General features: G+C 42.6%; 1 protein-coding gene across 1 annotated transcript in view; it reads right to left on the reverse strand.

The window, feature by feature from the left end:
• Positions 1-26,200, reverse strand: part of LOC134965159 (sialic acid-binding Ig-like lectin 5) — a 55,439-nt gene extending 29,239 nt beyond the window's left edge. Inside the window, exons 1-6 of the mRNA XM_063941680.1 lie at positions 25,288-26,200; positions 22,207-22,569; positions 17,637-17,903; positions 11,874-11,909; positions 5,761-6,015; positions 1,791-1,832 (exon numbers count right to left, since the gene is read on the reverse strand). Coding sequence (XP_063797750.1) covers positions 1,791-1,832; positions 5,761-6,015; positions 11,874-11,909; positions 17,637-17,903; positions 22,207-22,569; positions 25,288-26,200 — 1,876 coding nt within the window. The remainder of the gene's footprint in view (positions 1-1,790; positions 1,833-5,760; positions 6,016-11,873; positions 11,910-17,636; positions 17,904-22,206; positions 22,570-25,287) is intronic.
• Between the last annotated feature and the right edge of the window lie 211 nt (positions 26,201-26,411).

Consider the following 26,411-nt stretch of genomic DNA (forward strand, 5'->3'; position numbering starts at 1 on the left):
ATAGACTGAAAATGAGTGTAAATTATGGTTTTTGAGGTTAATAATACTTTGGGATCAAAATGACCCCCAAATTCTATGATTTAAGCTGTTTTTTAGTGTTTTTGGAAAAAAACACCCGAATCCAAAACACACCCGAATCCGACAAAAATAATTCGGTGAGGTTTTGCCAAAACGCGTTCGAACCCAAAACACGGCCGCGGAACCGAACCCAAAACCAAAACACAAAACCCGAAAAATTTCAGGCGCTCATCTCTAGTAGATATGCCCCCAGTAAGTATGACCCAAGTCACTTGTTATGCCCCATTAGATATGCCCTGTCAGTTGATATGACCCTTTAGATATGCCACCCGTCAGTTGTTATGCCCCATTAGATATGCCCCCCAATAGCGACGCTTACACACAAACATTTAAAAAAAAACAACACAATAATCACCAGCCCCGCTCCTGCTTCCGGACCGTTGCCCTCCGCCTGGCCGCTCGCCCCTCAGAACTATGGGAGAGAAGTCATGACATCTCTCCCATAACACCGCACAGCAGCACACGCACACTGCCAGAGTCAGAGCTCAGGAGTCAGCTCCTGCCTCCGGCTGCTACTGAGGGTAAGAAGCCAGGCGCCCACTAATAACAAAATCTCAGCGGGCGCTGGGCTAGGTTAGCCTGGCCGGGCCAGATCAAGTGGCTCTGCGGGCCTTATACAGCCCTCGGGCTTGAGGTTCCCCACCCCTGATCTAAATGAATACTGTTTCGCGTTTGGAGAGCATTGATTCTAATATGTTTTTTTTTGTCTCACATGTTTTTGACCTGTTAGATATTATTTTGGGGAGTAGTTTTGTGTTTTGATTGTTCCAGTTCATCCGCCCTCCAACCCTATTTGCATTGTGTTTTTGTGGCAGTAAAGAACGGCATGTGGATGTTTAGATTAGGATTCGTGGTTGAACTACCCTGCTTACTATGCAAGCTACAGTATATAGGGCCTAATTCAGACCTGATCACAAAAGCAAAATCTTTCTCCAATGAGCAAAACTATGTGCACTGCAGGTGGAGCAGATGTAACATGTGCAGAGAGAATTATATTTTGGTGAGTTATTTTGTTTCTGTGCAGGGTAAATACTGGCTGCTTTATTTTTACACTGCAATTTAGATTTCAGGGGGACATGTACTAAGCAGTGATAAAAGTGGAGAAGTTGCCCATGGCAACCAATCAGCATTGACATAACATTTATAATGTGCATACTATAAACATATACAGAGCAGCTGATTGGTTGCAATGGGCAACTTCTCCGCTTTTATCACTGCTTAGTACATGTCCCCCTCAGTTTGAAATCTAACTCTCTCTGCACATGTTATATCTGCCCAACCTGCACTGCACATGGTTTTGCCCATTAGAGAAAAAGTTTGCTGTTGCGATCAGGTCTGAATTAGGCCCATAGGTCAATTGTCAGGTGACAGGAAATGGCTACATCACCTAGCCAGGTGGATTCTTTATTTGGAGAGTGGAACACCAAAATCCGGTTGTGTGGTTGAATGTTTGCCGTGATAATTTGGTCAATAAAATTGACATTTATTTGAAATGCCACCTCTGTAGTCTGTGTCTTTATTTCATTGTTTTATTGGTTGTTTCCGGTAACATTGGGAAAATGTAGAGAACCCATTGTTAGTTTAATAATGATGAATACAGGTTTAGTCACTTTGCTATTGATAATTAAATTTAAGGTATATTACTGTAAAATGAAAAAAGAACCAAAATGAAATATACTGTATCAGTATAAAAAACAAACATATCCTCATACCTTCAGACGAAGAAATTAAGATATCTGGTTTTCTTGGCGGATCTGTAATAAAACAACATTGGTGGAATTTTACTAAATAGTTTTCCAGTATATTTATGATAACTTTTGTTAATTATAGTTTGTCTTAAAGATAATTAACTTACGCAATAATTAAGGAACAATAGATCTACCTACACCAAAAGATACTGATACCTATCACATGAAGTGTTCCGCAATCATATATTTGTGGATACTGAAGACAGGGGATTAGGCAAGGTGTTTTTATAGCTGCTGATTTCAGAGATGTTGCTTGTGAAATTTCAATTGCCAATAATATTAAAGACAAAATACTGTATGCCTGGTTTTGCACTCAATATTATTAAATCTTGATGGAAAACCACAGAAAATATGGGCCCTCATTCCGAGTTGTTCGCTCGCAAGCTGCTTTTAGCAGCTTTGCACACGCTAAGCCGCCGCCTACTGGGAGTGTATCTTAGCTTATCAAAATTGCAAACGAAAGATTCTCAAAATTGCGAATAGACACTTCTTAGCAGTTTCTGAGTAGCTCCAGACTTACTCGGCATCTGCGATCAGTTCAGTGCTTGTCGTTCCTGGTTTGACGTCACAAACACACCCAGCGTTCACCCAGACACTCCTCCGTTTCTCCGGCCACTCCCGCGTTTTTCCCAGAAACGGTAGCTTTTTTTCACACACTCCCATAAAACGGCCAGTTTCCGCCCAGAAACACCCACTTCCTGTCAATCACATTACGATCACCAGAACGAAGAAAAAACCTCGTAATGCCATGAGTAAAATACCTAACTGCATAGCAAATTTACTTGGCACAGTCGCACTGCGGACATTGCGCATGCGCATTAGCGACTAATCGCTCCGTTGCGAAAGAAAAATAACGAGCGAGCAACTCGGAATGACCTCCATGGTTTTAAAAAAATGTTGCTTGGTAAATATGGGGCAGATGTATTAAGCCTGGAGAAGTGATAAGCAGTGATAAGTGCAAGGTGATAACGCAGCAGCCAATCAGCTCCTAACTGTCAATTTACATATTGAAGCTGATTGGCTGGTGCATTATCACCTTGCACTTATCACTGCTTTATCACTTCTCCAGGCTTAATACATCTGCCCCATAGTATATCCCTTAGTGCAGATTTTCCCAAATTACATCATTACAGTCCAGATTTTAAGGATATCCTTACTCAAGCATAGAGGTTTAATTAGTTCCCCAGCCATATTGATTTAACCATCTGGACTCAAGCATGGATATCCTTAAAACCTGGAATGTAATGGCGGAGTCTGTGAAACTCTACCTTATATGTGTAGAGATTTTTTTGAGAATCTGATGCCAATTGGTGATTAGCATTATTCTAGGAGATTTCTAATTGTACTATACATACTGTAGGTCTATGAGAGTTGATTTGTCTATGGATCAAGTTATCTTTATCCAGTTCACTGGTCAGTATTTGTCCGGCTTTTAAATCAAACACTGTCGAAGAATTATATTATCTTAGCTAGAGATGAGCAGGTTCGATTCCTCGAGATCCGAACCCCCCCGAACTTCACCCATTTTAAACGGTTCCGAGGCAGACTCGGATCTTCCCGCCTTGCTCGGATAACCAGAACGCGCCTGAACGTCATCATCCCACTGTCGGATTCTCGCGAGATTCGTGTTCTATATAAAGAGCCGCGCGTCGCCGCCATTTTCACTCGTGCATTGGAGATTGAACGGAGAGGAAGTGGCTGCGTTCTCTCCCTGAAAAGCTCCATAATCTGTGCTCAGTGTGCTGCAAATATCTGTGCTCAGTGTGCTGCAAATATCTGTGCTCAGTGTGCTGCACTGTGAGGACTGGGGACCACCAGTATATATAATTATACTTATAGTAGTACAGTACAGTAGGCCATTGCTGTATCTTGCAGCCCTGTGTCACTGCAAGTATCCATTCCATATCTGTGCAGTATTTTTGTGAGCAGTATATAGTATTACAGTGCAGCATTTTGGTGACCCAACAGTATATACTTGTGTACAGTAGGTCATTGCGTTATCTTGCAGCTCTGTGTCACTGCAAGTATCCATTCCATATCTGTGCAGCATTTTTGTGAACAGTATATATAGTATTACAGTGCAGCATTTTGGTGACACAACAGTATATAGTTGTGTACAGTAGGCCATTGCTGTATCTTGCAGCTCTGTGTCACTGCAAGTATCCATTCCATATCTGTGCAGCATTTTTGTGAGCAGTATATATTACAGTGCAGCATTTTGGTGACCCAACAGTATATAGTTGTGTACAGTAGGCCATTGATGTATCTTGCAGCTCTGTGTCACTGCAAGTATCCATTCCATATCTGTGCAGCATTTTTGTGAGTGGTATATATAGTATTACAGTGCAGCAATTTGGTGACCCAACAGTTAATAGTTGTGTACAGTAGGCCATTGCTGTATCTTGCAGCTCTGTGTCACTGCAAGTGTCCATCCATTCCATTTTCTTCCAGTGATTTGGACCAATAATACCATTGATTAGAACAAATAATTCCAGCAATTTTGTCATTTTCTTCCAGTGATTTGGACCAATAATACCATTGATTAGAACAAATAATTCCAGTGATTTTGTCATTTTCTTCCAGTAATTTGGACCAATAATACCATTGATTGGAACAAATAATTCCTGTTATTTTTTCATTTTCTTCCAGTGATTTGGACCAATAATACTATTGATTAGAACGAATAATTACTGTGATTTTGTCATGTTCTTCCAGTGATTTGGACCAATAATACCATTGATTAGAACGAATAATTCCAGCAATTTTGTCATTTTCTTCCAGTGATTTGGACCAATAATACCATTGATTAGAACAAATAATTCCAGTGATTTTGTCATTTTCTTCCAGTGATTTGGACCAATAATACCATTGATTAGAACAAATAATTCCTGTTATTTTTTCATTTTCTTCCAGTGATTTGGACCAATAATACTATTGATTAGAACGAATAATTACTGTGATTTTGTCATGTTCTGCCAGTGATTTGGACCAATAATACCATTGATTAGAACAAATAATTCCAGTGATTTTGTAATTTTCTTCCAGTGATTTGGATCAATAATACCATTGATTAGAACAAATAATTACTGTGATATTGAGGTGTTTGTGTCGCTTAGCTTAGCCGTCCAGCGACCTTGGTGCACCTCTTTTTCTCTTTTCTTTGCATCATGTGCTGTTTGGGGACAATTTTTTTAAGTGCCATCCTGTCTGACACTGCAATGCCACTTCTAGATGGGCCAGGTGTTTGTGCCGCGCTCTTGGGTCGCTTTGCTTAGTCATCCAGCGACCTCGGTGCAAATTTTAGGACTTAAAATAGTATTGTGAGGTGTTCAGAATAGACTGGAAATGAGTGGAAATTGTGGTTATTGAGGTTAATAATACTATAGGATCAACATTACCCCCAAATTCTATGATTTAAGCTGTTTTTGAGGTTTTTTTTTTTTTTAACTCACCCAAATCCGACAACAAATTTTCAGGGAGGTTTTGCCAAAACGCGTCCGAATCCAAAACACGGCCGCGGAACCGAATCCAAAACCAAAACACAAAACACAAAACACAAAAAATTTCCGGTGCACATCTCTAATCTTAGCAAATGGAATATAAATACAATTTTTGGGTACTTTGGGAGTCATTCAGCTGCATGAGTGGCCCGCAGTGCAATTTGCCATTGGTGGTAAACTGCACATGCGCAGTGGCCACATAGCGTCTGTGTGGCCACACAGTGGGGTCACATCCCCAATGGATGCGACTGCAATATGTTTGACAATGGAGGGCGTTTGCTGAGCGGTGTTGGACCGCCTGACAATGCCCAAATTTTACATGCAGAATGAGCTTTAAGTTAAATACAGTAGGTGTAACACTTTTTTTACTTATAAATTGGAACCCAAATATATGAGTCTATAGTTGTGCTTTATTATGCTGTAACAAAACCTACATTGTACAGTTATAGTGACACTTTTATTCACTCTCCAATATTCACTCTCTGCTACGCAGTAATATGTGTCAGGATCACTAGCTGTTACGTCTGTCAGATGGAGCTCCAGCCCTCGTCCAGTCTCATTACTGGTTACATTATCTCCTTCCTTCATCCAGGTCACATTAGCTGCCGGGTTACTGTCTACAGAGCAGATTAATCTCAGGGAGTCTCCTTCCAGCACTGTCATAGTTTCTGCTTTCTTGTTCTTTTTTCCTAGAAAACAAATCTATGATTATTTATACAGTACATTAAATTTACAATACTATGAAATGAACTTGTGTTTCAGGGGAAAGACGTTTTATCCATGTATTGTCTATTTACTGCACTATTCTCTGTGTGATTTTACAGGTGAACTATCATAGGGTGTAAGTCTAGTGATTCAAAGGGGGAGATTCAAATGTTTGAAAAGTCAGTTGGGAGTCTGTTTTTTCCTCTCTAATAGACAGGAAAATAAAGACTCCCAACTGACTTTTCAAACATTTGAATCTCCCCCAAAATGTGGGGCAGATTTATTAAGCTCGGTGAAGTGATAAAGTGGAAGATGATAAAGGACCAGCCAATCAGATCCTAACTGTTATGTTAAAGGCTGGGTTTGAAAAATGACAGGAGCTGGTCCTTTATCACCTTCCACTTTATCACTTCACCGAGCTTAATAAATCTGCACCAGTGTGTGGTATGTTAGGTCGACAGTTATTGTGTCAGTATGCATCAGGTCAACGTGAGAATTTAAAACATGATTGAATTGAATCATATCAGCATTCATCATGTCTACATGAATGACATGTCGACATGAAATAATGTCAGCTGGACATCCCTGGCTCCAGCGGCTCCAGTGGCTCTTGCGGCTTCCGGTCCTGACGGTCATGAGGCTTCCAGCATAGATTTGTGAAACCAACAGGGTGTCGATTTCAGTACGTTTTTTCTGCCTATTGCTGATCTCAAACCTGCCCCTAGTGCCTAATCCTAATCCTCCCTCAACCTGACCCTAACCCTCCAAATCGTGCTCAACCCCAACCATCAGCAGTCTGAGAATGGTGACATTTCACAAGATGACATTTCTGATAGTGACATTGTGAACATGTCAACATTCTGAGGAGGCCAACAGGGTTCCTGTTGACAGGTTAAACCATGTTGACATTTTAGTGTCGACATCATGGTGCATTTTGATAAAGTAACTGTTGACAATGAGTCTGGATTCCACTCCATCAACTACAGGACTTGAGAGACAACAAATATATGAAAGTATTGGTTTTTTTTTTAAATTACAGTTTCATCCATGTTGTAAGAATTCCATGTAACCTTTTTATATAAATAAAGTGTAGCTATTAATAAACATTGTTTAGTCACTTATATTTTTAAATGATGGGGTGTCACAATTCACAGTTTTAGGAATTTATTATTACATGTGTGTGGGTTACCATGTTGACATTCCCAGTGTCAAACTAACCCTAATCACAGCCTATCCCTAATCCTAACTGCATCCTAACCCTAACCATAGCCTAACCTTAATTTTAACCAAAAACTAACCCTAATCAAAGCCTATCCCTAATCCTGCAGAAATGGGTATACCAAAGTATATTGTCGGGCTCTAGAATGGGGTGTTTTCCTAACTGCTGTATAAGGGAGATAGTCAGTCTCCCTACATATACATGAACTCAAAGAAAAGGAAAACTGCGCTAAATTCAAATTCCTGAACACATTTAATATATAACTGTAGCCTAACCTTAAGTACAGCCTAACCTTAATTCTAACTGCAGCCTAACCATAATCACAGCCTATCCCTAATCCTAACTGCAGCCTAACCACAGCCTAACCCTAATCACAGCCTATCCCTAATCCTAACTGCAGCCTAACCACAGCCTAACCCTAATCACAGCCTATCCCTAATCCTAACTGCAGACTAACCCTAACCACAGCCTAACCTTAATTCTAACTGCAGCCTAACCCTAATCACAGCCTATCCCTAATCCTAACTGCAGCCTAACCACAGCCTAACCCTAATCACAGCCTATCTCTAATCCTAACTGCAGACTAACCCTAACCACAGCCTAACCTTAAGTTTAACTGCAGCCTAACCTTAACCACAGTTTAACATTAATTATAGCCACAGGCTAATCCTAACCACAGCCTAACCTTAATTATAGCCACAGGCTAATCCTAACCACAGCCTAACCTTAATTATAGCCACAGGCTAATCCTAACCACAGCCTAACCTTAATTCAAACAGAAGCCTAACCATAACCTCACCCTAAACCTAATGCTCATCTTCAAAATGTAGACATACGTAAAGTCGACATATTGAACATGTCAACATGTTGAATTCCAACATTATGAACATGTAGACATTTTGTCCAAATATTTCTACATTCCGAATGTCAACAAAATAAGTTTCACCACATTTGCAGCAGTTATGACAATAGCCTAAGCAGGGTAATTACAAAAAATATATATTAATGTTGTCGCAATTTATCCGAAATCTGAAATTGCTGCACTTTAGATAAGATGGTTTCTATCAAATCACTGTAGCCACAATTCAAAAGCACCCTATTTGTTCACTGTATAATTCAAATCGGAAACATAAAAAATAAAAGCAGTTTATATGGATACTGTACCTACCACATGATCAGTATAAAGTTATCATGTTTCATATGTATATGTGTGAAAAATCATAACATGTTTAGTGCAATTAATGGCATATCTCTACAACATTTCTTAAGACAGTCATAATATATTTGTTCAATCCACTACAATAACTCTTCTAAGACAAAAGAGCAATAAAATGGTTGTAAAATAATTAAACATGCCAGAACACCTATCTCACTGGAAGATGGGGGCATTGGGACAGAAATAACAAGATTTAAAAGTAATGTCTCTACCTTACATCCTTCTCCTGGCAGTAGATTGTAGTGTGTGTGGGTGTACTTGCCCTTATTCTGTGTTTATTTTCTTTTTTGGTTTAATGGAAATGTCATTTTGTAAAGCATTCTGTATATTCATGTATATTCCACCTAAACTTTTCATATAGACCACATTTTCATAGACATTTTGGTAAAATCTATTTTCATAAGTATTTTTTTAAAACTATTATTTGATTGCCACATAACCTAGACTTGAGGCATAAGGCTGATTTGTAAGCCTAAAACCATTTAAAACCTCAGGGTTGTGTTGTGGGTCACTTCCGCTTTAATACTTATTTGATTGACACTTGTATGTGGTTATGTTTCTTTACTTAAGGATTAGGGAACCTATAGTGTGTGAGGGTCAGAGTTTGTGTTGAGCTATTAGGGTTTGTCAGTTATTTTATTGTGTTGCTATGTGGCAGAACGAATGCTTATTTAGTTGGGAATTGTTATGCACACCAGTGCCTGCAGGAAAGTACTGGTGTCAGGACTGTTATGCACTCCAGTGCCTGCAGGAATGTACTGGTGTTTGAACTGTTATGCAAAACAAATGGACTCACAGACAGACTGGGGAAAATGACATAACGTACACAGAAGGTGATAGGGTAACAAAATACACACAAAGTGATCAGAGAAGCCCAGAGGCTAAGGAACTGGGTATCTCCCTTGTATTAGAACTGCTCAGATGGGAAAAGCAAGATGTTGTGTTTTAATACGTAGAGAACCCGAAATGCTGTTGCTAAGGGCAACAGCAAAACCCTAAAGGGTTACCAACGGGTGTGGCAGTAAACTCCTTGGTCAGAGATGGAATGATAGACACAAGGAGAGTCTCCACAATCCTAATTCTCACTTGCAGTGCACAGGTTCAGCTTACTGCCACTAAACTGACCCCTGACACCTAGCACAGTGAGACAGGATTAGACAGGCAAGTCTTAGAATACAGCCGCAAACTTGCTAAGTTCACAGAGTAGTAACAGAACCCCAGCAAGCTAAACGACTGACTCCAGTCTTACTGCTAGGTCTGGATTGGCAGAGTGTAATACCAAATCCCCAGGCCTATTTGCAGTAAGCAACAAACAAATACAAAGCTACACAGTACTGGCTAACTTTCAGAAACTGACTAACCAACAAAGATTCAGCAGCATCTGCTTACCCTGAGAAGAGGCCTTATAAAGCAGGTGCTGTCCACGCCCCACTCAGACCTCACAGACTGTGAGCACAAAAACCAGCACCGGATCCCCTGCCATGCACAGAGCCTATAACCACTGCACAGCAAAAGACCCGAACCGGAGTATCAGCTGCGCTCAGGTTACTCCGCTAGCACTTGTCTCCCGGTTGCCATGACGACGTGGCAGCACAGGGCAGGAGACCCTAACAGGAATATACTATTTTTTATCAGTTGGGTGCACTTTCCCACAAATGATGTCAGGGTTAGGATTAGGGTTAGGGAAAGTTGATTCCACTGTCTGAGCATGATTTGTGTATTGGAGGAGATTTGAACACCAATGATTGAGTTGTTGTTTTGCTACTCATTGTCTTCTTTTTGCTTTCGTACATTTGTTTGCCACCATACTAACTTTTTAATAATAATTTAATTCAGTATCAAAAAAATAAATGTCATTTTTTAAAACACTTGGGCTCAGACTTATCAAGCCTTGGATAGTGATGTATTGTAATGATAAATGGGGAAAGGGAAAGAAGACTCTTGTGTGAGCGCACTCTTAAATGTCACAAATGTGAGAAGATGTATATATTAAGTGATTTAAAACATGACTTTTATTATTTTCGCAATAAAATAAATTGAAAGAAATTCTTAATGTACCCATTAGTAGGATGGTTAAATACACCTATAATCTAGGAAAAATTAATAAGGAATAATGAAAACCACCTGGTAGACCCAACATGTCAGGGAACGGAGGACTCCTAGAACAACCGAGCCGCTTCTTAGACCTACACTTACAAGAATTTGTACTTCATTTACCATCTTACTTGAGAGACACTACAGATCTACTACAGAAAATTCAAGACATTAGTTTTGAAGACAGCTTTCTCTTGGTAACCCTTGACGTAGAGCCCTGTATACGAGCATCGATCATCAAGCAGGTATACAAGCTACCAGATACTTCTTAGAATACAGTGAGAAAGGAGATTTTAAATGACTTGGTTGGTACTTTATCACAGTGCTATTTATCACTATCCAAGGCTTGATAAATGGGGGCCTTAGACTTGAACTGTTAGGGAGTTTAATATTCAGACACAACTGTCCAAAATTGTATATTGTCACATTGCAAACACAGTGTGTAAATATAGTAGAATGGTCAAGGAAATGTAGAGAAAATATTTAGTTAATTTAAATATCTGGTAATGTCAAAGTATCACAGTAACAATAATTGTTTACTAAAGCTATTATATGCCTCAACCATAACAGTGTATCATCTAATTTTATTCATATCCAATTGTATCAGTGACATTACACAGTGGGAGTCATTCAGGTGCGCTTGCACCTGAGACCATCGGAGCAAAGTACCAATATTCAGTACTTTGCAAATCTGCAGGACCCGTTCATGACTGACCATGTGATGCCCTTTCGGCAAGAGGCATCAGCATGTAATATACGTCTCCTGCTGCATTTACACACAGCGCTTTCACTGCTGCTTCCAAGGAAGGAACAATGGGGGTAATTCCAAGTTGATCGCAGCAGGATTTTTTTTTAGCAGTTGGGCAAAACCATGTGCACTGCAGGGGAGGCAGATATAACATGTGCAGAAAGAGTTAGATTTGGGTGGGTTATTTTGTTTCTGTGCAGGGTAAATACTGGATGCTTTATTTTTACACTGCAAATTAGATTGCAGATTGAACACACCCCACCCAAATCTAACTCTCTCTGCACATGTTATATCTGCCTCCCCTGCAGTGCACATGGTTTTGTCCAACTGCTAAAAAATTTCCTGCTGCGATCAACTTGGAATTACCCCCAAAGATAACAACTCTATCCACACCTGAATGACCCGCAGTGTTATAGTATGTTATTTAATGGTTGAGAGCACAAGGCCACAAAATAGCCATCAACTATAACATTCACGAAGACTAACTGTTCCCTTAGCACATGTTCTGTTTTTCAATTTACTCTTCAGCTTTATAACCTTTTATATTTAGGAAATATAGAATTACCATTGATCTCTCCCATAATAACGATGGATGGAGGATCTGTAACAAAAAATAGAGAATACACTATAGAATTAGAAGTGTGTATTATTGCATTACTGTTTATTAGTCAATGACAGATAATGGTTTTGTAAAATAAACTATTCCCGCCTAGCTTTTTGTTTTCCATTTTATAGTGACAAAACGGTTTTCTTTCAGACATAATAATTTAAAGGTGGGTACACACTTAGCGATAAATTAAAAGACGTTGCTCATTTTGACCCTTTCTGAGCGACGTCGTTTACTTTATCGCTAAGTGTGTAAGCCGCTGCCGATAAGCAATGTGCAGCCCTGCGGTCGTTAAGGATTTGGACCATCGTCCAAAAACTGCATGCACGGCCAGGCCGTGGCGTGACATCACTGAGCAATATCGTTTGCATATCGCTCAGTGTGTATGCACTACCGACTACCACCACAGCAGGGAAAGGAACACACTAGGCAACGTCGCTCATAGAGCACATTGCCTAGTGTGAACCCACCTTAACACTCATCATACAATGGGGGTAATTCCAAGTTGATCGCAGCGGGACATTTTTTTAGCAGTTGGGCAAAACCATAAGCACTGCAGGGGGGGGCAGATGTAACATGCGCAGAGAGAGTTAAATGTGGTGTGTTCAATCTGCAATCTAAATTGCAGTGTAAAAGTAAAGCAACCAGTATTTACCCTGCACAAAATAACCCACCCAAATCTAACTTTCTCTGCAAATGTTATATCTGCCTCCCCTGCAGTGCACATGGTTTTGCCCAACTGCTAAAAAATGTCCTGCTGCGATCAACTTGGAATTACCCCCAATATTTTTTATTACCAAGAAAAAAGCATAACAAAGATTGCAGCAACAACTTTTTTATTTTATTGTACGTGCAAAAAGTTGGCAGGTTGGTTGATAATGTAAATGTTTATGGTCAAAGTTGTTGTGTTGCCCATTTGCAGCTGGTCATGGGATTATTTTTAATTTTACTTCCCCCCCCAAAAAAAGGTATAGATGAAAAAATAAGTAAGTTAAAAAATGGCATTATACCTTTATTGTCTTAATTACTGTATATGTGTCACTGATTTAAGATACCACAAACATTTACTGGAAAGAAAGTGTGTGGGGTCATGCATGTTACATTTTGTGTTCCTAAATATCTAACTTTAAAAATGCTATGGAATTCCACAGATAGAAAAATCCAAATTGTTTAACATGTTCAATTAAACATGATCTAAATCAGGGGTGGGGAACCTCAGGCCCTAGGGCCGTATAAGGCCCTCAAAGCCACTTGATCCGGCCCAGCCAGGCTCATCTAAATGAGAAGAGATGCCGAGCGCCCTGGCTCAGGCAGTGTACATGTGTGGCTGTATGGCGCTATGGGAGAGACGTCATGACATCTCTCCCATAGTTTCTAGGAGAGGGAGGGCAGAGGTCCGGAAGCAGGAGCAGGGCTGGTGAGCATTGCGTTTTTTTTTCTTTATTTTAATGTGTGTGTGTAAGAGGCACTAATAGGAGGCATATTTAATGGGGCATAACAACTGACGGGGCATATCTAATGGGCCAAAACAACTGACAGTGGGCATATCTAATGGGGTATAACATCTGACTGGGGGCAAATCTAATTGGGCATAACAAGTAACTGGCGGCATAACTATTGACTGGGGGCAAGCTAATTTTTAAGTTGATAATTTTTGTATGGCCCCTGAAGGATTTTATAAATATCCAAATGGCCCTTGGTAGAAAAAAGGTTCCCCACCCCTGATCTAAATAATAAATTATTGAAATTCTACAACCCAAGCTGGAACGCTCAATCCTTAATGAGCATCTTCCTTCTGCAATAATGACCTTATATGCCTTAACTTGAAACATAACAAAATGTTGTGGGGTCCCTCCCTCCACAGAACATTAACCAGCACTAGGACATTTAGCCTTGACTGGTAAATTGGTAACCGGCACTAGTCTTCACCAGAAAATTAGAGACAGAGAGAGGGGGACATTTACTAAGCAATGATAAGAGTGGAGAAGTGAGCCAGTGCCCATCTTGCATGTCTTTCCGCCCAACGAAGAACCTTCGTGGCCTTGGCCATTGCCACTCTGCTCTCTGTTCCGCCCTGGCGGTTCATGTACGCCACTGCGGTTATGTTATCTGACTGAATCAAGATGGGCAGACTGCGAAGAAGATGTTCCGCTTGCAGAATGCTGTTGTAAATGGCCCTTATTACCAGAATGTTTATGTGCAGACAAGCTTCCTGGCTTGACCATTTTCCCTGAAAATTTCTCCCCTGTGTGTCTGCTCCCCAGCCTCGGAGACTTGCATCTGTGGTCACCAGGATCCAATCCTGAATCCCGAACCTGGATCCCTCCAGATGGCGAGAACTATGCAGCCACCACAGAAGGGAGATCCTGGTCCTGGAAGATAGGAATATTTTCTGGTGCATGTCCAGGTGAGACCCGGACCACTTGTCCAGCAGGTCCCACTGAAACACCCTGGCCTGGAACCTGCCATATTGAATTTCCTCGTTGGCCGCCACCATCTTCCCCAGCAACCGAGTGCATTAAAGAATCGACACTCTTGCTGGTTTCAGAATCTGTTTTACCATGTTATGTATTTGTAGAGCCTTTTCCACTGTAAGAAAAACTCTCTGTAATGCCGTATCCAGAATCATACCCAGGAAATACAGCCATGTCATCTGATAGTGGGGCGTTTTCTTTTGTTGCACAGGAACATAAGGTAAAAATTACGACTTACCCGCGGTAGCCGTAGATACCAGGTCAGTGAGGCAGTCACCAAACAAGACACTACCGTTAAACGGCAGAGACTCCATAACATTCTTCGAGTCAGCATCAGCATTCCATTGATGAATCCACAACGCCCTCCTAGCTGAGACTGCCATGGCATTGGCCCTTGAACCCAAAAGGCCAATATCCCTTGCAGCTTCTTTTAAATATGCTGCAGCGTCTCTGAGATGACCCAGAGTCAAAAGCACACTATCCCTGTCTAGGGTATCCATCTCAGATGACAAGTTATCTTCCCACTTTTCAATAGCGCTACTCACCCATGCCGAAGCAACGGCAGGCCTGAGTAGTGACCCTGTAGTGACATAAATGGATTTTAGTGTATTTTCCTGCTTACGATCCGCAGGATCCTTTAGGGCTGCCGTGTCAGGAGACGGAAGCGCCACCTTCTTGGACAGACGCGACAGAGCTTTGTCCACCGTGGGGTTTGACTCCCACTTTTCCCTGTCCCCAGAGAGGAACGGATATGCCACCGGAATTCTCCTGGGAACCTGTAACTTCTTATCAGGATTTTCCCAAGCCTTTTCAAAAACAGCGTTCAGTTCATGAGAGGGAGGAAACGTTACCTCAGGTTTCTTTCCTTTAAACATACAGACCCTTGTATCAGGAACAGCAGGGTCCTCAGTGATATGGAATACATCTTTTATTGCCACAATCATGTACTGAATGCTCTTAGCCAGTTTAGGATTCAATCTGGCATCACTATAGTCGACACTGGAATCAGAGTCCGTGTCGGTATCTGTATCTGCTATCTGGGTAAATGTACGTTTCTGTGACCTCGAAGGGTTCTGAGCTTGTGACAATGCATCCTCCATGGATTTCCTCCATGTCTGGTTCTTAGACTCAGATTTATCTAATCTCTTAGTCAACTGAGCCACATTTGCATTCAAAACACTCAACATATTTACCCTCTCAGCAGTCTGCGGTGCCGACAGGGTCACTCCCACCGCTTTTTCTGTCCTCACTCCGGCTTCCTCCTGGGAAGAGCACTCAGCCTCAGACATGTCGACACACACATACCGACACCCACAATCACACTGGGCTATAGGGGACAGACCCACAGCAAAGCCTGTTAGAGAGACCCAGAGGGAGTTTGCCAGCTCACAACCCAGCACCTATCCCGGTACTGAAACTTTATATACAATGCCTCAGACCTGTTAGCGCTTTTATAACAATGATAATAGCACCAAATCTACTGTGCCCCCCCCCCCCCCCCCCCCCGTTTTGCACCCTGTCACTTGTACAGCAGTGTGGAGGTCAGGGCCAGCGTCTCTGCAGCTTCTGTGAAGAGAAAATGGCGCAGGTCAGAGCTGTGGGGACTAAGCTACGCCCCCTCACCAGCGTGCTTCAGTCCCGCTCATTGTAACATTTTTATACTGGCAGGGGTCTATATTTAGTGCCTAGGCACTTTTCATATAACTTTTGCCAGTCACTTTCAGGTCCCCATGCTGCCTAGGGCGTCCCCCCTGCGCCCTGCACCCTGTCAGTGCTGCTGTGTGTTTGGGAGCATGGAGCGCAGCGCAACCGCTGCGCAGTACCTCGAGACCTGAAGTCTTCTGCCATCACTGAAGTCTTAATTTCTTCTTTTACTCACCTAGCTTCTTTTTTCTGGCTCTGCAAGGGCGGGTGACGGCGCGTCTCCGGGAATGAGCAGCTAGGCGTACCTAGTGATTGAACCCTCTGGAGCTAATGGTGTCCAGTAGCCTAAGAAGCAGAGCCTTTGAACTCACAGAAGTAGGTCTGACTTCTCTCCCCTCAGTCCCTCGAAGCAGAGAGCCTGTTGCCAGCAGAGCTCCCTGAACATAAAAAACCTAACATAAAGTCTTTTTTCAGAGAAACTCAGTAAAGCTCCCCTGTTTGTGACCCGGCTTCCTTGCCACAGAATCTAACTGGAGTCTGGAGGAGGGGTATAGAGGGAGGAGCCAGTTAGCGCCCCTTTTAAAGTCTTAAAGTACCCATGTCTCCTGCGGATCCTGTCTATACCCCATGGTTCTTGAAGCATCCCCAGCATCCTCTAGGACGTAAGAGAAATTTTAATTTTCAGTCACACTATCAATGGGAATCTATGGGTTAGCGCCCATCAACCTAGTATTTACCACACTGGGAAAAGGCAGTTTTATTGAATAACTTTGCGCGTGAAACCCCTCAGCTATTTTGGTTCTCTCCACAGAATATAAAAGTCCTTCATATTATAAACACACAACACCCGTTTTCCTCACTTGAACTTGCACCATTGGGGTCAGGGCGGAGAATGGAAGGTAATTGGTGGTCATTCCTATTATTAGTGGTCCTAGACTGGATGTGCCCATGATCTGACCAATGGAAATAACCATTATTTATCTGTCATTCACAACGGTATCCGGACTCCAGGTCGACAGCACAAAGGTCGACACACTTTAGGTCGGCACCAATTGGTCGACACACATTAGGTCGACAGGGTCAAAAGGTCGACAGGAACAAGGTCGACATGAAAAAAGGTCGACATGAGTTTTTCGCGATTTTTTTATTTTTTTGAACCTTTTCATACTTAACGATCCACGTGGACTACGATTGGAACGGTAAAGTGTGCCGAGCGAAGCGGTAGCGGAGCGAAGGCACCATGCCCGAAGCATGGCGAGCGAAGCGAGCCATGCGAGGGAACGCGGTGCACTAATTCGGGTTCCCGGTCACTCTACGAAGAAAACAACACCAAAAAAACATAAAAAACTCATGTCGACCTTTTTCCATGTCGACCTTGTTCCTGTCAACCTTTTGACCCTGTTGACCCGTTGACCCTGTCGACCTAAGGTGTGTCGACTAATTGGCGTCAACCTAAAGTGTGTCGACCTTTGTGCTGTCGACCCTGAGTCCCAGACCCATTCACAACGCGGGCCCCAACAGTACAAATTCATCATTGTCTCTGTTTTTTTTTTTCAAGTTCAAATGTAAAAAAAGATGTATGTGAGAAAATATATATACTTACAGTACACATCTAGGATTATAGTTCTCTGAGTAGAAGTCATCACAGTAGGTAGGGTCACGTTACAGGTCACCGATATATTGTGATCACTCTGAGACGGGGTGAATGTTACAGTTGATGAGTTTTTCCAAATTCCATCCTGATCACTCTTTGACCATTGGAAATTGAGAATTGTTCCAGGGCAATCCACAGGAAAGGAACAAGTGAGTGTCACCTCCTGACCCGAAATGATCTTCTCAGGAATGGAGATTTCTGGCATCCGTGTGAGATCTGAATGACAGATTACCAACAGTAGGCAAAAGTATAAACAAAACTTTATATAAGAAAGATATCCTGAGCTTACCTCTTCTCTATTTCTTATGATGTTCTATGAGAGGCAGAGGGTGACAGCAGAAGGCAGGGGATGACAGTGGAAGGCAGGGGGTGACAGTGGAAGGCAGAGGGTGGAAGAAGAATGCAGAGGGTGGCAGGAGTATGCAGTAGGTGACAGGGAGAGGGTGACAGGAAAAAACAGTGGGTGACTGGGATACAAGTAAAATGTCTTGTGCGGTTTGTAGAACAGGGGGCATGTCCCTTGGTGGGGGTAGGAACACAGTGGCCTCTGCTCTGTATGTTACACAGTGGTCCTGGTCGCTTGTGCTTTCCTCAGTTTGACAACCGGTCAGGCAGACTCTGACCGTACCAGTTACACCGGTTGTGACTGCTCTCGGCACTGGACCATTCATCCGACATTGCTCAAAATGGTCTGCAGAGGGTACCAGGGGATAACGCTTAGCTGGACTGGACAGCATAGAGCCCCTGGGGGGCCCTCAGGGGCCCAGTGCATTGCACCTGCTGCACCATTGCTTGTTCCGCCTATGTGTTGGTTAACAGGTCACATTAGGGGACAATTTATGGAAGAAGAAAATAAAGAAGTGGGCTTCCTATCAGGTATCAGTGTTTCCCGGTTATACAAATTACTGCACCCCTGGTGTTTACTTTTGAACTGACTCCCCATGGAATATGTTCCACAATTGCTGTCCCCAAAAAGTTAGAGGAAACTCGGAGTGATGAAGTGTGTAGTTGATGGTGGTAGGACTCTGCTCACAGAATATGTAGATAGCAGTGTGATGTTCTAGGAATCAAAGCTAAATGGGCGTTTAGAAGTCACTCCACCCCCCCCCCCCCCCCCCCCCAAAAAAAAATAAAAAAATAAAAATAAGATCAATCAGGGGAATCAGGCACAGGATAAATAAACAGTGGAACTGGAACACCTAACAACCACAGTCATTTTGTAGTGTTTGTCTGTTAAGGTAGGTACACACCATAGAATTATTGGGCCAATTTGCCAGTAATCCGGAGATTGGCTTGATTTATTGTATAGTGTGTATGAACGATTGTTTCAGCATTTTGCTGATGAATAGGGCAAATCTTGTCCACAAACACAAATGTATGATTATCTGATATGTTGTCCAAGACAGAAAATGTCTGCCTCAGTCTCCTGATATCGACCAGTGTGTGTCCAGGTGTAAAAATCGGGTAGCGTGTGTGTAATCACAATTTTTCCCCTTGGCTGATGTCATGAGAAATTGGCCGATTTTTCTAAAGTAATTTAGGCACAATGCCGCAGGAAGCAAAGAGCAGTTTTATCTACATTTTGTGTTACAGTCACATGGCAGCTGCATAACAATCCACTCACACTATAAAAGGGACGCTAGCTTACTACAGTGTTCCAGGGACACTAGCTTATTACAGTGTACCAGAGACGCTAGCTTATTACAGTGTACCAGAGACGCTAGCTTATTACAGTGTACCAGAGACGCTAGCTTATTACAGTGTACCAGAGACGCTAGCTTACTACAGTGTAACAGGGATGCTAGCTAACTACAGTGTACCAGGGACACAAGCTTACTACAGTGTACCAGGGATGCTAGCTTACTACAGTGTACCAGGGATTCTAGCTTACTACAGTGTACCAGGGATTCTAGCTTACTACAGTGTACCAGGGATTCTAGCTTACTACAGTGTACCAGGGATGCTAGCTTACTACAGTGTACCAGGGATTCTAGCTTACTACAGTGTACCAGGGATTCTAGCTTACTACAGTGTACCAGGGATTCTAGCTTACTACAGTGTACCAGGGATGCTAGCTTACTACAGTGTACCAGGGATTCTAGCTTACTACAGTGTACCAGGGATTCTAGCTTACTACAGTGTACCAGCAGGGATGCTAGTTTACTACAGCGTACAAGGGACTCGAGCTTACCACAGTATACCAGGGACGCTAGTTTCCTGCAGTGTACAAGGGACGCTAGCTTTTTATATTTGTCACCAAGGACTTGGTATAAAGTGTGTTTAGAATGCGGCTCATATCAGAACCCATTTTTACACAGATTTATGACATAAACACTATACTGAATACAGGTTGAACCCGATTTGCATTTTGCCTCTTTTCGACCTCATTAACTATGTTACTATGGTGGTCATTCCGAGTTGTTCGCTCGCTGCCTTTTTTAGCAGAATAGCAATCAGGCAAAAAATGGGCGATTTTGCGCATGCGTATGAGCCGCAGGGCGCACGCGCTAAGTAATTTCACACAAAACTATGCAATTTTACACAGGCCCGAGTGACGCTTTTCAGTCGCTCTGCTGATCGGTGAGTGATTGACAGGAAGTGGGTTTTTCTGGGCAGAAACCGAGCGTTTTCTGCGAGTGTGCTAAAAAAAGCAGCCGTGCCAGGGAAAAACGCAGGAGTGGCTGGAGAAACGGATGAATGGCTGGCCGAACGCAGGGCGTGTTTGTGGAGTCTAACCAGGAACTAAATGGACTGAGCTGATCGCAATCTAGGAGTAGGTCTGGAGGGAAATATTTAATAGCAGAACTGATAATCTTTCGTTCAAAATTCTGCTAAGCTAAGATACACTCCCAGTTGGCGGCGGCTTAGCGTGTGCAATGCTGCTAAAAGCAGCTAGCGAGCGAACAACTCGGAATGAGGGCCAGTGTTACTATGTAGAGTGGTAGGGTGAGCTGACATTTTAACACAAGTGTAGGAGACAAAAGAGTTTGTGCAGTTTTTAGTAATGATGTAGTTAGTAGGATACAGTATTTATTTATTTTTCTCAGTAAATCGCAGACAAAGGGTTCTCTGGGGGTCATTCCGAGTTGATCGCTCGCTAGCAGTTTTTAGCAGCCATGCAAACGCTATGCCGCTGCCCACTGGGAGTGTATTTTAGCTTAGCAGAAGTGCGAGCGGTTGTATCGCAGAGCGCATGCAAAAAAAAATTGTGTAGTTTCAGAGTAGCTCCAAACCTGCTCAGTGCTTGCGATCACTTCAGCCTATTCAGTTACGGATTTGACGTCACACACCCGTCCAGCGTTCGCCCAGCCACGCCTGCGTTTTTCCTGGCACGACTGCATTTTTCCGAACACTCCCTGAAAACGGTCAGTTGCCACCCAGAAACGCCCACTTCATGTCAATCACTCTGCGGCCAGCAGTGCGACTGAAATGCTTCCCTAGACCCTGTGCAAAACTGCATCATTCGTTGTTCCCGTACGTAGCGCTTACGCATTGCACTGCATACGCATGCGCAGAACTGCCATTTTTTAGCCTGATCGCTGCTCTGAGAACAAATGCAGCTAACAACCAACTCGGAATGACCCCCTATTTACTAAACCTTGGAGAGAGATATAGTGGAGAAAGAAAAAGTATCAACCAACCAGCTCCAAACTATCATTTTTCAAACACAGCCTGTAACATAGCAGTTAAGAGCTGATTAGCTGGTACTTTATCTCTCTCCACTTTATCTCACTCCAAGGTTTAGTAAATAGACCCCATAGAATGTAGTGACTGGCAGAATGAGGAAGAGTAAAATATGTGTAGGGAGACTCAGTGTTGGCTGCAGTTGAACTCACACTCTCCTGATGTCTTCCCCCCGGGTGTCTCTTTCTCCTCAGTGTGTGTCTCTTTCTCCCCTGGTGTGTCTCTCTCTCTTCACCAGCTTTCACCGTTAGGTCACTAGGTGTGCCCTGTTCCTGAAGTCTCTGCAGTTACCAAGTTATCTCTGCAGGATATGGTCTTTGTCATTCATTGATTACAATTGCAGCTGTCGGCAGGGTGCCTGCGAGGTGTCCATCTTCTGCACTAAGCTCATAGATACCGACTTTCTGGCTGCCGCCTCTGGGAGGGGACAGCCAGATCAGCATAGTGTGGGTGGTGGTGTGGTGGGCATGGCTTGACATGGGGGCAGTGCGTGGGTGTGACACGGCAATGAAGGCAGTGCGGGGGGCATGGCTGCACGATCACGTCATCATACCAGCATTGTGCAGAGGGGGTGTGGCTATGATGACGCAATTCAGAGCGAAACATGTCATCGGTCACATGATCTTCCCGCATCACGTAAGTGGAAGGCTGGATGGAGTGTAGGGGGCCGGCTGTAGGAGACTTGCCCACTCTTTTGGGTGACCAGGAGTGCCATCCAATTTTTGGGGACCTCCCGGCTGTTCCAGCATGACAGACACTTTACAGCATTATAAAATACAGTACATTATTATTATTATTACTTATTCCATATAGTGTAAATAATAGCAAAGTGTACCTGTTATATTCACAGATATTAGGGATTTCTCATAGTTATATTTGATTCTGCTTGTGGGACTTTCTTCAAACCTGAAGATATATTGCCCACTATCTTCTCTCCTTGCATCAGTCACGGTCAGGGTGCAGTCTCCTTCATTTAGATTTCCTGGCATACGGAAGTTTTCTTTTGCAACATAATTTGTATTATAAGTGGCTAAAACAATAGGCTTGTCATATATCCTCCAGTAGCCTCTGGAATTGTAGAATCTAGTCCTATAGTCAGCCTGGAAAGAACAGTGGATGGTGGCACACAGACCCTCCTCTACAGTGACAGGAGAATCCGCACGGATTGCATAACCAGGGTTTTCCTGACACGTGATATCTGTGGAGAGAGGGACCGAATATTTATTCACATATTATACCAACATCATTCACTGCTGAACAAGGCATACGTATACAAGGAGAGACATGCAGACTTGTCCCCATTATAAAGAGAACAAGTTGCACATACAAAATAAAGTGATGTACAATTTAAAAGAGATGTAGTTGTGATCCCAGCGATCAGCATTCCAACATCGGGATCGCAGCCGCCAGAATGCCAGCAAGGGGCCAAGGATCATTCCCATTTGTGGGTGTCCACAACACCCATAGAGTGGGTATGAAACCTGTGGCGAGCGCAGCAAGCCACCGAGCACGCACAGAGATTCATTGCGCTTGCCCCCCTCCCACCGGCTTTCTTGTGGTTGGGATCCTGGCGTCGGTATGCTAACCACTGGGATCCCGCCACTGGTCAAGCAATCCTAACCCATTTAAAAGGCTCTATTCTGCAAAAATCCCGATAGTGTCCCAAATATTATCGAGCAATATCGACACATTATTTTTATCCCACTACTTTTTCCTCAGCTATTCAGCATTAAACTTTGACGGAACAGCAGTCGCGGTAACGCGCTGTTCCTGCAAAGTTCTAGAAGGCTTTGTTTTCGTACTTCAGAAAACAAAATCTGCACATACTCAGTCTACAGTGTGACGAGCGACAAGCACTGGCATATCTATAATGGGTGCAGTCACAGTGTGTGCGCTGCACACGGGCCCCTGAGTCCAGAGGGGGCCCACACCGCACACACTGCATCCATTTCTTCTATACTTACCTTTCCGGCGTCCTTCGGTGACTGTGTGTGGGCCCCCTCCTCTACTGTAGCCGTCACCGCTGCTGCTAGCGCACTGAGCGCTAGAGACTCTAGCACAGTACCAGAGTCTACAGCGCATGCGCAGTACTCCGGAAAAATAGCGTGGCAGCCATTTTTACGGAGTCCTGCGATTGCGCTGTAGACTCTGGCAATGTGCCAGAGTCTCAGCACGGACAGCGGCGGACAGCAGCGGTGACGGCATCCGATTCTGAATCTAATGACAGTTGAATACAACTGAAACGTTATTAACTACATCAGTCGCCAGTGTCTTACGTATTTGTGAATCCAGGAGTGCCGCACCCGGAGAGTGGTATGAAAACAGTATTGTGAGGGCACCGGCTGCATGCATGCATTTTTTAAGGGAGTGCTGTCTTTTTGCAGTATATATATATATATATATATTCTAGAAACAAAGGTGAGGAGAAAGTGCGCTCATAGTGCAAATCAGTACTTTAATAGATAAAACACTGGTATGTACAATCCAGCACAGGTAGTTAAAACTCGTACCCTTAGTACCCACACCGTGGGCTGATTACCAAATGGTGACTATGTATTCCACAAGGCTGTAGCTGTGATCGCCTACCGCAGTCCGGGACCAAGCACCGTATCCGGCCGTTGAACTGACCAGGAACCGTCAAGCCACCGTGCCGAGGAATCGAGCAGATCATACAGCACACTTGCAGGGAAAGAACGTCTGGCAGGCCACACCCCAACGCGTTTCGTGTTTCACTTCGTCAGGAGGCTGGCCTGTCAGACGAATAGGAGGATTTTATAGGGAAAAGCCTCTCCCAGAAAAAAAGTCACACTTCAATTCACAGTGCCGCTGCTCATTCAGCCTGCCGCAGCTGTATTAACCTTACATGATTACGCCACATTTTCTGTTATAAATCAGGTACAACACATCTTTACAAATTATACACAAACATACATCTCAAATTAATTTTATATAATGTAAAAAATCTAAAAATACATACAGCAATATACTTAGCGACGGTACACATAAAACCCATATCGGACACAACTATAATCACATAAAGAAAAGCACCTCAAATATCGTATAGTACATAGTTACTCATCACTTTGGGCATAATTCAGATTCATCTTTAGAGCATATATTTATGTGAACTACATCATACTCAAAGAGATAACCATCTAACTGAATAAAATGTTACATAGTTGTTGGCCAGCAATTACTAAGTTTCAACTTTCATCAGAAGCTCAAGTCTCCAAAAATACGTCAGAGCTATACAGACAGATACTCAGGATTTTTTATACTGATATAATACATTCTCTGCTCGTAATATGCCCATAAGAAGACAAACCATGAGAACTACGTTCACATAGTTCAAGACATATGGATTAAAGAACCCTTATATATATACATCAACAACTCATTCACCCTGAGCTAGTACAGAAAATAATAGATGAAAGAATCCAAGAGGCAAAGCGGACCAGGGACAACAACGATATATCAAGCAGAAGAACAAGCGACAGATGCAACAGTATCACGAAAAAAGGAGGAAGGAAGGGTCATAGGCCAGTGATATAATAGAACTCAAATATTGTATATTACCTCGTTCTAATAAAGGACGTAATCTCGTAATTTTCATTCAGCCCCCTGGGAACCAGATTATCCAGGGACAGAATCCAAAACGTTTCTCTCCTTAGTAATTGTTCCTCCCTATTTCCTCCCTTCTTATTATAAGCAATATGTTCAATCCCTATACATTTTAATACACTCGGATCAGCATTATGGAACTCAGCAAAATGGCGAGGAATACTATGGTTCAATACCCTATTCTTAATATTTCTAGTATGTTCCAGGATCCTGATTTTAAGGACCCTTTTAGTTTTCCCCACATATCTTAGTCCGCAGGGACAAGTTAACACATAAATGCAAAATGTTGAGTTACAATTCATAAATGATTTAATATGTATCGGTCCTTTCCTAGTATCATTCCCTTGAAAGGTTTTAGAGCCCTTTTCTGCTAAATTGCATACTTTACAGTTACAGCAACTAAAAAATCCTTTTGTAGTTCCCAAAAATTTATATTCACTATTCGCAGCTTCAGCTATGGGTAGTGCACTTTTGGATAACATGGATTTTAGTGTTTTTGCCTTCTTATATATAATATCTGTTTTTTTTGCTAGTTCTGGACCCAAAATCGCATCCATCTGTAACACATGCCAGTTCTTCTTGGCTATTTTTTCCAGATCCCTAAAACCTGTACTAAACTGGGTAACCATTGGACAAAACAATTTTTTTCCCTTGTTAATCCTCTTCTTGTAAACCAGCAAGGATTCACGGTCTTTAGCCTTTGCTTTTTCACGTGCTGAATCTAATAATCTAACGGGATAACCTCTCTCTTTAAATCTCTCTGTATATACATCTGCCTGTTCATCAAATTTTGACAGGTCGGTACAGTTTCTCCTGAGCCTCGTATATTGTGAATAGGGGATATTCTCCTTCCACTGTGGGAGATGGCAACTGCCAAACTGCAAATAACTGTTGCTATCTACATTTTTAAAGTGTGTGTAAGTTTCAATCTTGCCTGTTGAACAAAAGTTTTCAGTCGATAATACCAAATCTAGAAACTCCAGCCTATTAGGGCTGAATGTTCCTGTAAACTTTAAATTATACGTATTCACGTTTATTTTAGCCAGAAAATTTTCCCAATCTATTTCTGTACCCTTCCACACGATTAGCACATCATCTATGTACCTCTTATATACTATGATGTTCTCCTTCAAGTCACCACTGATTGTTTCTAATTCCCATTGTCCCATATAGATGTTGGCCACACTCGGGGCACAAATACTACCCATGGCTGAACCGCACACTTGTTGGTACCACTCCTCCAAAAATGTAAAATAATTATACTTCAGTACAAACTCTAAACATAAGCAGATGAAGGTACGTTTTTCATTACTGACCCCAGGATCCTCCCTTAATTTCTTATCAACAGCTTGGATACCTTTATCATGTGGTATCGATGTATACAAAGATTGTACATCTATAGAACACCACTTATAGGAC

The sequence above is a fragment of the Pseudophryne corroboree genome, chromosome 10, assembly GCF_028390025.1.
Source record: "Pseudophryne corroboree isolate aPseCor3 chromosome 10, aPseCor3.hap2, whole genome shotgun sequence".
In the NCBI taxonomy this organism is placed as follows: Eukaryota; Metazoa; Chordata; class Amphibia; order Anura; family Myobatrachidae; genus Pseudophryne; species Pseudophryne corroboree.